The sequence below is a fragment of the Octopus sinensis genome, linkage group LG23 (genome assembly GCF_006345805.1).
Source record: "Octopus sinensis linkage group LG23, ASM634580v1, whole genome shotgun sequence".
NCBI classification, from domain to species: Eukaryota; Metazoa; Mollusca; class Cephalopoda; order Octopoda; family Octopodidae; genus Octopus; species Octopus sinensis.
The window spans coordinates 28,369,817-28,388,190 of record NC_043019.1 but is presented as its reverse complement, the minus strand read 5'-3'; the positions used below and the strand labels follow the sequence as shown (position 1 = coordinate 28,388,190).

General features: G+C 35.5%; 1 protein-coding gene across 8 annotated transcripts in view; it reads right to left on the bottom strand.

Moving 5' to 3' along the window:
* LOC115223589 (AP-3 complex subunit delta-1) overlaps positions 1-18,374 on the bottom strand; it is an 87,538-nt gene that overhangs the window by 38,755 nt on the left and 30,409 nt on the right. For 7 of the 8 annotated variants that reach the window (XM_036512353.1, XM_036512355.1, XM_036512352.1 and 4 more), the window contains 3 exons: positions 18,318-18,367; positions 16,193-16,242; positions 757-805 (listed from right to left, as the gene is read on the bottom strand). In XM_036512353.1, the coding sequence (XP_036368246.1) occupies positions 757-805; positions 16,193-16,242; positions 18,318-18,367 (149 nt within the window). The remainder of the gene's footprint in view (positions 1-756; positions 806-16,192; positions 16,243-18,317; positions 18,368-18,374) is intronic. The other variant, XM_036512357.1, reaches the window with a different exon arrangement.

The following is an 18,374-nucleotide window of genomic DNA, read 5'->3' as shown; positions in this document are numbered from 1 at the left end:
ATTATATAAAGTGTCTCTTCCATATGTGTATGGATTGTATTTGGTGCTGTTGGAGGAGATCAGATTGTCACATCCCTACTGAAGAGTTGATGACAACCAAACATGGTTTTAAGCTCTACGCAAACAAAATTCTCTCTTTTGTCTATCTTAGTTGGATAAAATAAATACAGACAACCCATGCATGACAGCAAGATTTTCAAGAATGCAGCACTTTTATAATTCAGTGGGTGCCTGAACAAAAAATTGAATGAATAAATAAATTGTCTGTTAATAAATTCTAACAATACCGGGTTGTTATATCCCCCATTCAAGGCAATGTTGGGGACGACTCAATGTCAGTTCAAATTACACCAAAGCAATTTTTTTTTCTTTTGTCTATCTTAGGTGATGGATAAAAATAGATAAACTGCTCGGTTATAAATTAATTAATGATACCATTGTTGTGACTAATTAAAAATAAATGTGAGTTATAAATCACAATGATGATGATCTAAAAAAGTTTAATTATTCTAATGAAACTACTTTGCTAATCTTTTAACTGAACTTAAATTTCATGGCAATTCCTGTAAGGATGTTAGATATGTACCCAAAAAGTAGAACTGATATTTTCTGCAAGTCATGATGCCTCAATAAGCTTGACATATCTCAACAGAAAATAGTTTCAGTCATGACATTCCTTAATGAGGGTAATGAAATTTTGAGTGGATATATCTGATTTTTCAAGCCAAAAGGGTTAAAACAGCTAGTAATACTTACAATTTTGATCGGAATCTTCGATTAAGATCCTTAATTTCTGAACACATAGCTGAAATCAATAAGAATATTAAATATATTTTCAAGAAACATTGTTGATTATATTTATGAGAGAGAGAGAGAGAGGGAGGGAGGGAGAGAGAGAGAGAGAGAGAGAGACTGACAGTTAAACAGAAAGGAGAAAAGAAACAAAGGATATACACAAATACATTATAAACAGCAAAAGATACATAGAATTTATATAATCCATATAATTTTAATATTATGAATTGTATGAATTTATAAATAATTCATACTGCATATACCAATGGTAAAACTGAATGGCAATTGGATATTTTTTTTTTCATGGGTATATGAAGCTGCTGAAATGAAAACAGAATCTAAAGTCTAACTACCTAATGAGTTTTACAGTATTTGAAGCTAAGCACATATGACTGTAAGTTCAAAATACATGCTTATATCATGCAGGGGAGAGCAAGAAGAAGTCACTTTGTTCTTGGAAATGTCACAGAACTGTGTCATGTTAAAGCACATACACGCATACATTGACTTACACACGTGTGATTGAGTCTTTAAGTACATGCATATGTATGAGTATGTATGAGGTATGCAATATAATGAGCAGATTGATTCTGTATTCCTTACAATGATACACAGGACATGTTCTGCTTGTCAAAGAAAAATGTGTATGTGTATGTATGTGCTAAGCTTTTTCTTACAAAGAGTGTTTTCATACAGGGTACACAAAGCCTATATCAATCAGAACTAAAACCACATTTCTTTTGTTGCCACCTCTACTTACTTGCCATACACAGTGTAATTACTAACATACTATAAGCCCTCTGACAAACAGACTTTATGTAGGTACTTTCACAAATAGACTTCATATAGGTACTTTCACGTTTGTTCTTATATATATATATATACATATATATAATCTTTAGGAATCTCAGGCGACAGTAGTTATGAATATCTTTATTATTATTATTATTATTCAATAAATCTGACCACAAAATCTGTTTCTCACACTAAAAATGTTGGCCTTTGACAATTTTTTCAGGCCAATTTTACAAAAGCCAAATGTAGATTTTTAACAATCTATCAGTCATGGGCAACTTGTGATCTGTGAGACTTTCTGAATGGTATACTTAACAAAAAATTACCTTAACTGTTTTTTTTTTTTACTTGTACAGTCTGCCTAATGATAAACCAGGTCCCATGTGGCCCACTTCTTATAAAAGGCTGCCCAAACCTGATCTAAAGACCCCACTTTGGTCATTAATGACCTAGAAAGTTCCCCTCCGAGGCACAAGTCCAAGCAAATTTGTTTACGGAAGACCAGCAATCGTCCATGCACACCAGCCTCTCCACACAACCAATATGTTATCCAAGTGAAAAGCAAAGGCCGATGCAGCTTGGCACCAGTGACGTTGCAACTCATTTCTAGAGCTGAGTGAACTGGAGCAACGTGAAATAAAGTGTCTTTCTCGAGAACACAACACACAGCCCAGTCTGGGAATCAAACTCACTACTTTGTGATTGTGAGCCTGATGCTCTAACCACTGAACCATGCACTTTCACAAGCCTGATCTATAGTATTAGCAATTGAATTCAGATTTCATTTTCCCGTCATTGTTGATTAACTCTTTTGTGACCATACTTCCAATATATTTCAATTAATTTGGTTTTCCAACAATCATTATCATCATCGTTTAACATCCACTTTCCATGCTAGCATGGGTTGGACGATTTTGACTGAGGGCTGGCGAACCAGATGGCTGCACCAGGCTCCAATCTTGATTTGGCAGAGTTTCTACAGCTGGATGCCCTTCCTAATGCCAACCACTCCGAGAGTGTAGTGGGTGCTTTTTACGTGCCACCGGCACGGGGGCCAGTCAGGCGGTACTGGCAACGACCTTGCTCGAACCATTTTACACATGCCACCAGCACAGGTGCCAGTAAGGCGGCGTTGATAACGATCATGCAGGTGACATCGGTTCCCATTGTCATGAAGTTGGCCTTTGCAACATAAGAGTTATTACATAAAAATTATGGTTTAAATATGGACAGTTTAAAGCAAAAAGTTGTGTGTGAAAGTTTAAATAAAGGAAAACAATAAAAAAGGGAGAGGCTAGAAAGTGTGAGAACATCTACATCACTTACATGATCCTTTAAGCCCAGGTCTGCATTGATCCAGCAGACTTATGTTCAAAGACATTTCAGTGCTATGACAATCCTTTCTTTCTTCAGACATAGAGTATCTAGGATTGCATTATTCAACATGTCTTTCGTTCCCCTTTTAGAAATCCCACCCTAATTTTAAAAAGATTTGGCTGCTATTTATAGCATGGATAGGGTGGGGACCTTGTTAGCTTGCATTACTTTTCTTGATTTTTTTTTTTTTTTTTTTTTTTGTCAGAGAACTTATGGAATAGAAGACATAATTCTAGTTTCTGGTAGAAACTAGAGTTATGTCTCCTGGACAACACTTGCCTGAAAAAAAGAAATCTTCCGTACTAATCTCACAAATAGCAAACAAAAATCAACATCATACATCAGCCAAATAGAGAACCCAATGAAAAAAGAGCCTTCGCTAACAATCCAGATCTTCCAAGCATCACAGTATAATAAACAGCACATTTTCGAACCATATATGGAACAAGGGCAAAGGAGAGGACATTGTAACTCTTAATAGCACTTGACATAGTGTGCATGCAGCTGTAGCTCACCTTTATGTTGTTTTTGTTGAACAGCTGATGGAACTTGTGAGCATTCAGGAAATATAAATATATAAACATATATATACATATATCACACACATGTACATGCAAACAGACACATACGCATATACACAGTTATATGCACATACACATGTACACGCATACATACATATACAAACACACATGTATACATATGTATATAAACATATACACAAAGGATGTATGTATATAAATATCTATCATCATCATTTTGCATTTGTTTCCCATGCTGTCACAGGGTAGGTGGTTTGTCACAGTTCACTTTAGTTCTTATTTGGAGTTACTGCTAGGCTGAGAAACATATCCTGCTTGTACAGTCCAGTTTTGACATGGTCTCTACAGCTGGATGCCCTTTCAAATACCAACCACTTAGCAGTGTGTGTTGGGTATATGTTATCATGGCATTAACCTCAGAGGTCCTCTTTACCTAACAATGTCTCCATTCATTCACCAATCACCAGATGCATTTTGTCATGGCACCAGCACAAGAGAAGTTGACATGCTTCCAGCAAGACTAAAAGGTCCTTTCTACGTAGTTTTAGTTCACTCAAGGCAATATGAACAAGTGTATGGATAGAAGAGTGATAAAGGGGAGAGACTAGAGCAAGAGGGTGGTAGAAGAAAGATTATGATGCAGGACGCAGTGGTAGGGGAGAGAGGCAGTGGTAGAAGAGACAGACTGGGATGCAGCAACATGCTGGTTGTTGGTAAGGCAGCTGAATACAAAAAAAAAAAATATGACTGATATGATTAGGAAGAGAGAGTGATAGGAGAAAGGCAAGGTGATGGAAGTGGGAATAATGGAAATGAGAATGGGGTGGAGCATGGTGTATGTCAATAATGGGTGGAGGGGAGAGTAATGTGGAAGAGTGAGTGAGGAATAACACAAAGATGACTGATGGTGAAAGAGACTGAGAGATGTATATAAGGGAGGGGTAGTGTGGGAGAAAGTAGGTCAGTGGTAGAGGGGACTTAAAATGAGCAGATCCAATATCTATTTCTTTACTACCCACAAGGGGCTAAACACAGAGAGGACAAACAAGGACAGACAAACGGATTAAGTCGGTTATATCGACCCCAGTGTGTAACTGGTACTTATTTAATCGAACTCGAAAGGATGAAAGGCAAAGTCGACCTCGGCGGAATTTGAACTCAGAACGTAGCGGCAGATGAAATACTGCTAAGCATTTTGCCTGGCGTGCTAATGATTCTGCCAGCTCGCCGCCTTAAATGAGCAGATCCAATATCATCTCCTGCTACACAGGTAGCGTGATTAACGAGAGGGAGAAAAATAACCAATTGTTGAATAAGGATGGAGCCAAATTCCAACTTCCATCCACTATCATTTTAAAAGTCCATATTGCCATGCTTCTATGTGTAAGCAGGTCTTCAACACTGGAAATCACCATTCACCACGTTTTTTTCATTTTATTTTCCTTTGTCATTTCCAACATAAAATTCGGCTTCTTGTAATCAGTCATACCCATTCTATCCTATATTTTCCCTAATCTTCCTTTCTACTACAGGTTCCATCCACTTCAAATGTACAACAGTTCATTTTACAACTGATATTTTCCATATGCATCACACATCCATACCAGCACAATTTTACCTCTTCACACTACATCTATTCCTCACACATGCAGCTTTTCTCTCCATCTTTAATGCACACTAACTGTACAGATTTAGTGGCACATGCTCACTTCATATGCTCAGAGGCCTAAGTGACAATTTCACAAACACACAAGTTTTAGTCACCTGGTAAAAAAAACAACCCCAAACCCCCTACAATCAGCTGGGAAGTGGCCATGCTTAATATACAGAAATGGAATAGTTAGGAACTATATACTGTATATCCAATATAAACAATGAGTATATTGAATATGTAAAGAATTAAGTTCCTTAATTATCCAGAAGGCTTATCAGAAATAGTTGATAGCCTGTTACCAAAGTGGTTTAATCAGCAGATGAGGTAAGTGTAGTGAAAATATAGTAGCCAGAGTAAGGATGGAGTATACAAAGTTCAGGGAGCTTCATCTTTCTGTTGACAGCAAAGAGCTTCTACCTCTAAATGAAAAGCAGATTGCATGATGCTTGTATAAAAAGGGCAATATTTTCAAGGTAGCATATCATAACCACTGAATGTGGAAGGTAAGTGAAAGGTGGAAAGAAACAAGGTGACTAATGACCTGCTGGATGTATGAACGACAGAGCATATAAATTGATATTAGAAGAGAGTGTGTATGTAAGAGAGAAAACTGGGAGGATATGGATATGTGATGTGCATGAAGTATTCTAGTTAGGTAAAAGTGTCAAATGGCATGATTACAAGAAGCCTCTGGAAAAGAGAAAGCAAAGAGATGAACTGAAGAGATGAGGGTGGATTTTAGGATGCTGTGATGCACAAAGGACATAAAAAAAGACTACAACAAGTGGAGAGGGAGAGATGTATTGAAGCTTGCCCTGTCTAACCCATGTGGCTATATTAATGCAGAGGCAATAATGATGATACATACATACATACATACACACACACACACATATATGTATATTTGTTCAAAGCAAGTGATTCACTCCAACACTATTCACAGTTTCTCATTCAATGCAATCTTGCAGGTGACAACAAAATGAATAACATATTGGACTGTACTGGAAGTTACTACACAATGGTTTACACAATATTTTCATTGGCCACACCCGGTTATGTGGTGTGATGGTTGTGTGCCCAGGTGCATATCAATGTAGTTATTGGGAGAAAGAACTATCGTCTCACTCTTCTTAACCCTTTAGTATTCATATTACTCTGTCAAATGCAATGCTTAATTTATTCACATTATTTTGAATTAATCAGGCATTATTATGTAGCCAAGACATTTTTATGATGTGATTGCTTAGTTTTAGAAAGATAGGAGAAGTGTGAGAGGCCAGATCTGGCCAGTTTTGACATAAAACTGGTTGAATATGACCAGTTTGAATGTTAAGGTGTTAAGGTAGACTGGTTTATAGATTTTTGTAATATATTTTTAGTTCTATTGAAAATTTCTCGAGATGACAACTATTAATGTTTATAGAACAGTAATTTGGTGTTTGAAGTGATCACTAGTGATGGCTTCCCACACAGCCTCAGACTCAACATACAGGCCTACATCAAGTGCCTAGAGAAGGTAGTGCTGCCCTGGGTAAAGAGGGTGGCTAGTGGAAGACCCTATGTCTCGCAACAGGACTCTGTGCCATGCCACACAAGCAGGAGAACCCAGTCATGGCTGTCAGACAAATCCTGTGACCACATCACCCTTAACATCTGGCCACCTAACTTCCCAGACTGCAACCCCTTTGATTATTATGTATGCTGCCACAGTTGAGCGAGAGACCAACAAAATTCTTTGTAACACCAAAGATGAACTGAAGGCAAGGATTATGGCAGCCTTCACCAACTTAAACAAGGAGACCATCCAGAAGAGTTGCAGGAGATTCTGAAGTCGTGTGGAGGTCGTGGTTGAAGCCAATGGTGATTTCATTGAATAAATTTCCTCTTTAGTATTTCAAGAAATTTTTGTGAAATTTTGGTAAATATATCTCTTAAAATGAGATGTTGTTGTTGTTTTTACTTTTGCGTAATTTCGACGACAGTTTATTCACCACAACCTGGTGCCTCAGCATGGCCACAGCTCATTAGCTGAAACTGGAAAAATCAAAATCAAATACACACACACATTAATGACAGTTTGACCCATATCTGGCCCTAATATTCTACTTGCTTTGTATTCAAGCCAGCTAGATCTGGTCTCTCATATCTGCCCTACAATATCATTCTAAAAATATACAATCAAATCATTGAAATCTCAAAGCTACAGGTAATGCAAGATTAATTCAAAACAATGTGAATAAATAAGCATTTCATTTCACAGAATAATCTGGATGCTAAAAATGTTAAAATTTTGTAGGCAAATAGGATGAACTCTTCCTATTAGAAATCAGAAGCGAGAGATAGGTCCATCTTACGAACCGATGAAACTTTAAGTGATATGGAGCTGAATCAAACTATTATTAAATATATATATGTAACTTCTACAAAATATGGTGGGTGCCATTCTCTTTTGTTTTTATATATATATCGTTGCTATTATGCGAAAGTGTCATCTAAGTCCAAAACATTGCATTTTCAGAAGACAACAAAACAGTTTCACCATTCCATAGCAAAACCATTGTACTGCACTTTGATAATTTTCATATCCTGGCTGAAGCAGCTGGAGACATGATAGTTTGACCAAAGGAACCGTTTATTGCAAGCAAAAATAAATATTGAAAAAAAAAAAACCCATTTGGCCAAATGACAGTTTAACATAATAACAACAATATAGACAGTAATCCCTCAACTATCGCGGGTATTACATTCCAAAAACACCCTGCAATAGGTGAAAATCTGTGAAGGAGAAATAGAAACTGTTTACTTTTTTTTTTATCATTTTTATAATTTGTATATATTTATTTTATTATAAATACAAAAGCACACTACACACTCGCCTCCCGAGTTTCATTTTCCATACAGTATATGCAATTCTTTGTTTACTCATCTACAGTACACTATGTATTTTTTTTTATATATTTTAATTAATGTGTTATACAGTGCAGTACTGTACTGTATATTTATTAAATTTTAGGCATGAAAATGCTTAATTTACACAGAAATAATAAAAATCTAAAAACATATATATACCTATTGGCTGCAGAAACCCATGATATACTAAGGAGTCTGTGATATAAATTTACAGATATTAGCCAGAAAATTCCATGATATACTGAGGACGCAATATATTTATATCTATCTATCTATCTATATATATATATACAGATAGATAGATATCAATATATATATATATAGATAGATATATATCTTTCTATATCTATATAGATATATATATATAGAGAGAGATATATATTTATATAGATAGATATCGCTAGCCACTACACATTCTTTATTTTCTCTCCTCATTTCTTTCTGTTGAAGAGTGTAGGCTTGAAACGTTAAAGAACTTTTCACTTCCCGAGCATTATACTAAAACATCTGTTTGTTGTCTACACCACCTGTCTTTGTCTTTTGTGAATTCTCCCCATATATATACAAATGAAAGACAGAAGATTGAATATACGAGAATTTATTTTTAATCACGACACACACACACACGTGTTGGACTGCTGAACTCTACACTGCTTTTTTCTCTCTCCATTTTCCCTCTTATTCCTTTCTGCCGAAGAGCATTGGCTCAAAACATAAAAGACTTTTCCATTTTTCCTGAGCGCTAGACTAATACACCTGCTTGTTGTTCCTACACCTGTCTTCATCTTTTGTTTTCTGTAAATTTGAACTATATATATATATATAAATATTTACACACACATATAAAGAAAACAAAAAAATGGAGAAACTTTGATGAACAACAATTGACTTACATCAATTATTATTAATTAATTCAATGCAAATAGACTGCAATCTATTTGCATTGAATTAATAGATAATAATTGATGTAAGTGAATTATTGTTCATCAATATTTCTATATTTTTGGTTTTCTTTAAATTTTGATTCTTGATAAGCTCATGTTTATCCTTGTCTTAACCTATAATTTATGGGCATAATATGTTTGCATATGTATGCCCATGGTTAAACATAGGTAATATACCGGTAGTGCAATGGATACTTCTATTCCTTAGACAGTTATTTTAACCTCTAACTCAACTAACCTTATATATACACAGGGGTTGGACAAAATAATGGAAACACCTAGCATCTCAGCATCATAATTTTGAAATACCTATAAAAGCGTCAAAAGATTGTTTGTTTTTATGATTTTTGATTTATTATTAGTGTTGCCTAATATGTTTTGCTAAAATTGTTGTTTCTTTTCAGATATCATCAGAAAAATTCATTAAGATGACAGATTTATCGGACTTTCAAAGTGGTCAAATTGTTGGTGCTTGTATGGCAGGGGCTAGCGTAACAAAAACAGCTGAAATGTTTGGTGTATCAAGAAGTACTGTTTTGAAAGTAATGAGAGCCTTTGAGAGAGAGGAAAAAAAACTCCAAAAGAAAACCAAAACTTTCAGATAGGGACCGTTGGACTCGTACACAAATTGTTAGAAAGAATGACAAAAGTACAGCTCCCAAAATTACTGCAGAGCTTAATGACCACCTCGACAACCCAGTTTTCACAAAAACTGTTCGCCAGGAGCTGCACAAAGCCAGATTTCACAGGAGGGCTGTAATCAGAAAACCACTACTTTCAAAAACAAACATTGCAAAGCATTTATGGTGGAGTAAAAACCTACAGAATTGGTGCCTAGAGAAGTGGAAGAATGTTATTTTCTCAGACAAGTCATCCTTTACCTTATTTCCGACCATTGGCCGAGTACATATGTGGAGATAGCCAAAAGAAGCATTTCACCCAGACTGCCTTCTTCCAACTGTTAAATATGAGGGAGGATCTGTGATGATGGGGGGGGGGGGGGGCTATATCTTGGAAATCTGCCGGCCCAATGGTTTCCCTTCATGGCAGAATTAATAGTCAAGACAATTTAAGCATTTTATCTATCAAATTCATCCTATGGTTGTGGAACTGTTTCTAGAGGGAAACGCAATCTTCTAGGATGATAATGCAAACTTTGTATGAGTCCATACCTCATAGAATTCAAGCTGTAATTACTGCCAAAAGTGGTCCTACCCCATATTAAAATAAATTTGTTTGAAATTGTAAGGTGTTTCCATAATTTTGTCCAACCCCAGTATATATATATATATATATACACACACACATATATATATATACGCATACATACCTACACAAATACTGGTAAATAAGCACGAGAATATTAAAAATTAATGCATAAGAAACTAACTACAGTAAAATTAATTAGCAATACACCTATGGACTAAATTCACTGAAACTGGTAAGTTTCGTTTCCATGGTGAATCCCTGACTAATTAGAGAGAAATAGAGAGGTAGATGATAAAAGTAAATTGTTTTTAAGAAGTCAGTATGCTAATAACCTCATTGTGAGAAATGCATTATTTCTTTTCATGATTACCTCTTAGATGATTTGATCTTCAATTATCATCAGGTGTCTTATTCCTGAATACATTACAAAAAGTTTCTCAATATAAATCCACTCAGGTACTGTCTATCTTTTACATGTTTAATCACTGAACTGTGGCCATGCTGGGACACTGACTTCAAGGGTTTAGCTTAACAAATTGACCCCAAGTCTGATACTTACTCTATTGTTCTCTTTTTGCTGAACTGCAAAGTCACAAGGACATAAACAAACCAATACTGGTTGTACAGTGGTGGTGGAGGACAAACAAAACGCACACATGTATACATACACATGATGGGCTTCTTTCAGTCTACCAAATTCACTCACAAGGCTTTGGTTGGCCCAGGGCTTTAGTAGAAGACACTTGCACAAAGTGCCATGCAGTGGAACTGAACTCAAGAGAACATGGTTTGGAATCAAGCTTCTTAACCACACAGCCACACCTCTGTACATATCTAGGAATAAGACATCTATGATTATTAGAGATCAAATCCAGTCAATGTACTGTTGAAGTAAACAGAAAAAAAAAAAAAAATCACTTCTACAGATAAGTTAATAATAGTCCAAGAAATTTATATATAATCACCTCAAAAGAAGGAAATTTCTAGTTCAGCATCAATTTTAAAATTATTAATGTGACAAAATGAAATAGTATTGAAGACAATCACATTACATAAAAAATATTTGTATTTGTTGATATCTAATGTAATTTTTAAATGAATGAAAATTTGTTGTTGTTGTTTTCTTTTTAGTTTACAGCTTCAGGGAGATAATGCAGATACAATTATATAACCATAACAAACATTTTCAAAAATTAACATATATATATATACACATATATATATATATATATATAACTGAAAATTAAAATACAAAATAAAATGTTGTAGACAAAAAGCTGGTGAGAAGAGATTAGCAACAAATGAATTCAGAATGAACCAACCAACCAATCGACCAATACCAGCAAGTTTACTTTTCCATACATTTTTTTTTTTTCCATTTTCGTTCTCATGAACATTGTCACTAGTGCCACCATCACCACCACCGCCACCATCACAACAACAGCTACATATATCAAACAAAAGTGTTCCCCAGCAGTTGGAAACCAGTAAAAAATTTAATAAAACCTTGTTTAACCCTACTGAAATAATTTCCTCACATTTTAAAGTCCTACAACATTATATAATAGTAGTTGTTGTTGTTGTTGTTGTCCTAGCTTCAGGTGATCAAAGGTGTTCCAGCTATGACCATTCCATCTTTTATTCTGATATGGTGTACAACACCCAATGTGCTCCTTTTGTCCCTTCAGAATTCAGATTATTCTGTCAAATGTAATGATTATTTATTCCCATTGTTTTGAATTAATCATGTAATACCTCATAGAATCAAGACTTCTACGATGTGATTGTTTATTTTCAGAATGACATTATAGGTTTGGTGTGAGAGGTCAGAGCTGGCCATTTTCAACATAAAACAGGTGGAACATTTGTGTCGGATATGGCAATTTTAAATGCAAAAGGATTGAAGATGGGAGGGTGTAATTTGAGGGAGATTTGGCTGCTTTTTCTAGCAGATTCAACAACTACTTGGTGGAATTTGAACTCTGAATATAAAGATGGCCAGAATGCCACTAAGCATTTTTCCCGGTGTGCTATTAGTAGCTCACAATCATCATCATCATCCAGTGTTTTAAATCTGGGTTGTGTCCCTGTTAATGGGGGTGGCTGGATCTACCTCAATGCCATAGAAACTGAGGTAGGCAGGTGCAGCCCACCCCAACCTTTGGGCTAGAAGGTGCGCATGCTCCTTTGCTATCATGGGGCTTTTTTGGAGCTGGATTTTCTATGGGGAGCATGCCCTTGCTTACCCCCCAACCTCAGTTTCTAGACAGGAGTGGTCCCGAGACCAAGGCTTCTACCATGATTTTTGAGAAATGTGGTGGAAAACTAGCTTATGAAGGTAGGAATGCTACTACCTGAGACCCCTTTCGGAGCCCCCCTACCTACAACTATTGCAAAGCACTTTGTATGATACCGTAATAGTTTTGATAATGCACTTCCATAAAATATAATCGATCTTCAGACATGTGCAGCATTTAAACCAGCCATATCTGGCCAAAATATTCTATCTGCTTTATGTACAAGCTCATCAGATCTAACCTTTCACACCTACCCTACAATGTAATTCTAAAGATAAATAATCACATCTTTGAAATCTCAAAGCTACCTAATAAATTCAAAACAACATGAATAAATAAGCTTGACATTACATTTGACATAGTAATCTGAATGCTAAACAGGTTGAGATCTATGCATTGCCTTACACTTACGCTTTTCAATTAATTAAAAAGTCCATGAATCATAAAGAGGATTACATTTTTCAAATTAAAAAAAAAATGTTAAATAACCACAGACGAAAATATTCCTTTGCTTATATCTGTAAACTATTTCCCTAAACAATTTTTCTTGTTATGAAGGGTATCAAGCTGCAGAAACCATGCCAAAGCAGACATTAGAGCTTGGTGCAGTCGTCTGGCTTGCCAGCTCCTGTCAAACAATCCAATGCATGACAGCATGGAAGGCGGATGTTAAACACTGCTGCTGCTGATGATGATGATTATATTGCAGTATTCAAATATTAACAATAAAATGAGTAAGAAATATAATTCATATGATATGTCATAAAAATATGTTTACATTAGTTTTCTTTTTAATACATGCATTTGCAAATAAGTAAGTATTGTTGGTTACAGGGTCCCAAAAAGCAATTATTGAGTCATTACTATAATTCTGATAGCAAGAGTGACAACTAGTATCTGTGAATTCATTCTATCTTTATTACATGCTCACATGTCGTACCATGCCTGCTGTTTCCAGTTATGCATAAAGATATATTTTAAAGAAAGTAAACAATACCCTAGTCCAGGGATCCCCATCAAAACAGGACTGTTGACCAGCACCAGGCCATGGATTATTTAGTTTTGATACACACACAACCACACATGCATATATATATATATATATACATATATATATATATATAAATATATATATCATCGTTTAACGTCAATTTTCCTTGCAAGAATGGGTTGGACAGTATGACCGGGATCTGGGAAGCCAAGAGGCTGCACCAGGCTCCAGTCTGATCTGGCAGTGTTTCTACAGCTGGATGTCCTTCCTAATGTCAACCACTCTGAGTGTATTGGGTGCTTTTTACGTGCCACCGGCATGGGTATCACAACTACAATTTCCATTTTACATATATAATATATATATATATATATATATATGTATATATATATATATATTTTAAGTTTGTTTTACAGGAAACATTTCCGAGTATGCACATATAAGCTCCTGTGCTATTATTCCAACGACCATCTAGTAATTCCAACTTACAACAGCTATTTTAAGGGATAGTACTGAGCTGTGCTGATATAACATATAATAAATATAATAATAATAATCTACAGATGGAATTTCATAATGAACTTCCATCCATGGATTATTATTATTATTATTACTATATCACACACTAGTACCAATAGTGTCACCACACATACCACTATATGAGCAGCCACACAGAGTTTAATTCAGTACACACACCACACACCCTCATGCACACAGACAATATATACACCCACACAAGCACAAAATACCTGAACACAGACAATATATACACACACTCAACATGAATAGACAAAGAAAGTTTCTGCCCACAAATATATACTATACATACGCACACACGTGCACACACAACTGCAACACACAACACACACACAGACTCACTCATCTCCATTCACACATACACACTCACTCACCTGCATTCACACACATACACAAACACACTTGCACACCTTAGCTCATTGGATTACCATTATTATCTCCCTTTCATTCAACCTCTTCATTTCTAGGCATCTCCCCATATTGCACTGCTGAATTCTACACAGTTTTTCTCTCTCCATTTTTTCCTCTTATTTCTTTCTGTCTAAGAATGTAGGCTCAAAATGTAAAAGACTTTTCCAATTTTACCAAGCGTTAAACTAATACATTTGCTTGTTGTTTCTACACCTGACTTCATCTTTTGTTTTTTTTTTTTTGGTTTTTTGTAAATTTGAACTATATATATATATGCAGTCACATGCATTCATACAACCGCAAACTTGAAATTATGACTGAGCCAGTCACCCATACAAGGTTATTTTGAAACATGTTTCTAGCTCAAAACATACATCACAGATCCTTTTTCTCTCATAACAATCCTATATAACAACTATTTACATGTCAAATAATTGACTAAGTACTGAATAAAAGACAGGTTTATAGCAACAACAGTACTTGACTGGTACTTATTTTATCGATTCTGTATGTACGAAAGGCAATGTTTTGAACCACATCGTTATGTAGACACAGGCATTGTTGTGTGGGTGAGAAGTACACTTCACAATCAAGTGTTTCCAGTTTAAATCTTATTGCAGAGAACCTTGGGGCTTGTGTCTTGTAGTTCTAACCTCAAGTAGACCAAATCCATGGAAAAGAATTTAATAGGTTACAGCTCAAGTACTTTGGACATGAGGTTAGAATGTTGCAGGAAAGAATCACAAGATAGGTTCTTCAAGTAAACCCAATCAGCAGGCAACCTAGTGGATAGACCAACAACAAGATGGTTGGGTAATACTCATAATCTCAGTTGGTCATACTTGGGAATCCAGCAGGAAAGTGTAATGATAGTTGTTTCTGGTGCTCCCTGGTGCTAATACTCAGCTGTTTTCAAATGAGGTAATGAGCATAAGCACTTGGTCCGAGGCTATAGTAGAAGACACTAACCAACAGTGCTGCACGGTGGCACTGGCCCTGGAAGCACATAACTGAAAAGCAAACTTCTTACCCACGTAGACAGGCCAATGCCTATACCGTATGGTGTTTATGAAGTAAATAAGAGATTAGATACGAAATGATTTCAAACCATTTAGAAAAAGATATAAATACGAAAAAAATAAAAATAAAAAGATATAATTAAACTAAAAATAATTAATACCACTCCATAGTGATTCTTTAATATTAATCAATATATCAGGGGCCCCCAACCACAGGCTGCAGGTCAGTACCAGGCTGCGAGCCAATACCAGGCTGTGGGCCAGTACCAGGCCATGGGATCATTTGGTACTGGCCTGCACAGAAAGAATAAATTTTTATAATTTTATTCCTCTTTTACTGAATATCACAGTCTGTGTGTTGGTTTTGCATTATATATGCATAATATGGTATATGTATTATATATGTACTAATTAAATGATATTATGCACTTTATTGAGTTCTGTGATACGCATCTGTGGAAAAAGATTGTCTTGTATGAAACCAGTCTGTAGTAGAAAAAAGGTTGGGGACCACTGCTATATATGATAATCTCTAGAAATTCCTTTTTTTAAATCTTTAAAGAAATTTGAAATTATTAAGTTAGTAGAGTTATTAGTAAATGGTAATGCAAATTTCAAGAAATAACTGCTGGGGAACAGCTAAAAAAAATAGTATATTTAAAACAAGGAAACAGAATACTGCAAGAATATAACAAAATTTGAAATATCTGGTACCTGTATGGATGCTGAGTGATTAGGGACGCCTGTAGATATAGAAATAAGTACTGTAAGTAAGAGGAAAGAAGAATTATTTTCACATCAGAATCTGATTCAATGACAGAGATTGTATACAGGAAACAAAAAGAGAAAGCAGAAAGGAACGATATGAAATAAAAAATATATGGTATATAATTGTGAAAATGTCTGAGCCATTTTAATAAGTTTAGAATCTTTTTTTTATTTTTTAGATCATTCTTTTAGATCTGTAACGAAAGAAGAAAATAGAAGTGACTGGAGAGAGTTGGTGTATTGGTTAGGGATTCAGGTATATGAGAATACTAGAGTTAGCACAGTCAATTCATAGAATTTCGTCTCTGCACCAGTGGTCACTATGAGAGGAGTACATGAGTGAAAATAAGTTGTGTATACTGAAGTCACAGAGGAGGATGACTTCAGAGGGAACAGAGTGGAGAGAGAAGACAAGAGATAGCTGAACACTACAACGGCTAGTTGAAGTTCAGAGCAGAGACAGCAGGTGAGTTTAGAAGGACGAGTAAAACATGCTTCTGAAAATTAGAGTTGAAGTAGTTTCTAATTCTTTATATATATATATATATATGTGTGTGTGTGTGGTGTGTGTGTGTGGTGTGTGTGTGTTGTGTGTGTGTGGTGTGTGTGTGTGTGTGTGTGTTGTGTGTGTGTGTGTAGGCGCAATGGCCCAGTGGTTAGGGCAGCGGACTTGCGGTCGTAGGATTGCGGTTTCAATTCCCAAACCGGGCGTTGTGAGTGTTTATTGAGCTAAAACACCTAAAGCTCCAGGGGGTGGTGGCGACCCTTGCTGTACTCTTTCGCCACAACTTTCTCTCACTCTTTCTTCTGTTGGCCTGCTCGCTTAGCCAGCGGGGTGGCGTCATTTGAAGGCTAAAACAATGCAAAGCGCATTGTGACCAGTGATGTGTAGCAACATCTGATAGTCTGGTCGGTCACAGTGATATGTGTGTATATATAGATTAAGATTTCACTTAGGCATAGTGATAGTAACAACCTGCTGTTAGAATTCAATATACAAGAGCCTCAAAATAAAGCATTAGGCAAGTGCAGAGTATAATACGGTATCAAAGATTGACAAGGCAACAGGAATTACACACTTCATTTTTTAAAGACTCTGAGAAAGCTATAAGGTGATGTACAAGCGCTCAGAAACAACTGTAAGCTAATGAAGTTGATTACATAACTCCTGCTTTCTTGTAATTTCTTTAATTTCATATATACATACACATACACACACACACATACTTTCCTATATTTATATATTCATTTGTATGAGCCTGTGTCTACATTGTGGTTTAGCTCTAGCTCAACTCTATTTGAGCAAACAAAGCTATAATGAACAAACATTCCATCTGGGACCATTCCATCTGTTCAGAGGCATTTAGGACTACAACACAGTGTCCTTCCCTTTTAAGATGTGAATGCTTTTGACTGCTATTTTTAACAGGTTGAGTGATTATGTCAAGGCTCTCTTGTCAACTCAAGTTTGTGTACATTTTGTATACATGTGTGTATAAGCACAAAATAATGAAGTTACTTATTAAATTAGAAAATCCATGAATTTAAATCAGAATAACAATCAAAGTGGGAATATAGGGATGCAGAGTTCTTGGTTTTATTTATAGATTTTATTGGAAGAAAAGAAAGGTATACTTTGTTTGAGTATCTAAAGTTGGAAGGTAAAAAGGTGTGTCTAAACAGAATAAAACATTTTCTACGCTAAAAAAAAAAGAGTTAAGATTTCAAGATCATTAGATATAGAAGTGCTGAAATGCAAGATTCATAGAAGCACAGCCATGAAATACAAATAAGTTACAGGCATTGAAGTAAAACATGTTGATAGAATGAAAGGAAATAGCATACATCCATATAATAAAAGCAACTAACAAGGCACAAAATAAAAACAAGATAAAACATGTGAGATAAATATGATTTTTGTACCACAGTAAAGATTTAGCATGAAAATACTAAAACGTTAATTAATGTACTGTTTACTTCTTTTCATAATTAAACAATTTTTTTTTTTTCAAACAACTGTACAGGTTAATTAAAATTCAAGAAGTGTTTAGGTTATTTTGAAGAGGCCTACCTGCTATCACCGTATTAATGCACTCATAAAGTAAGGACATTGCTGATGTGCTGAAAT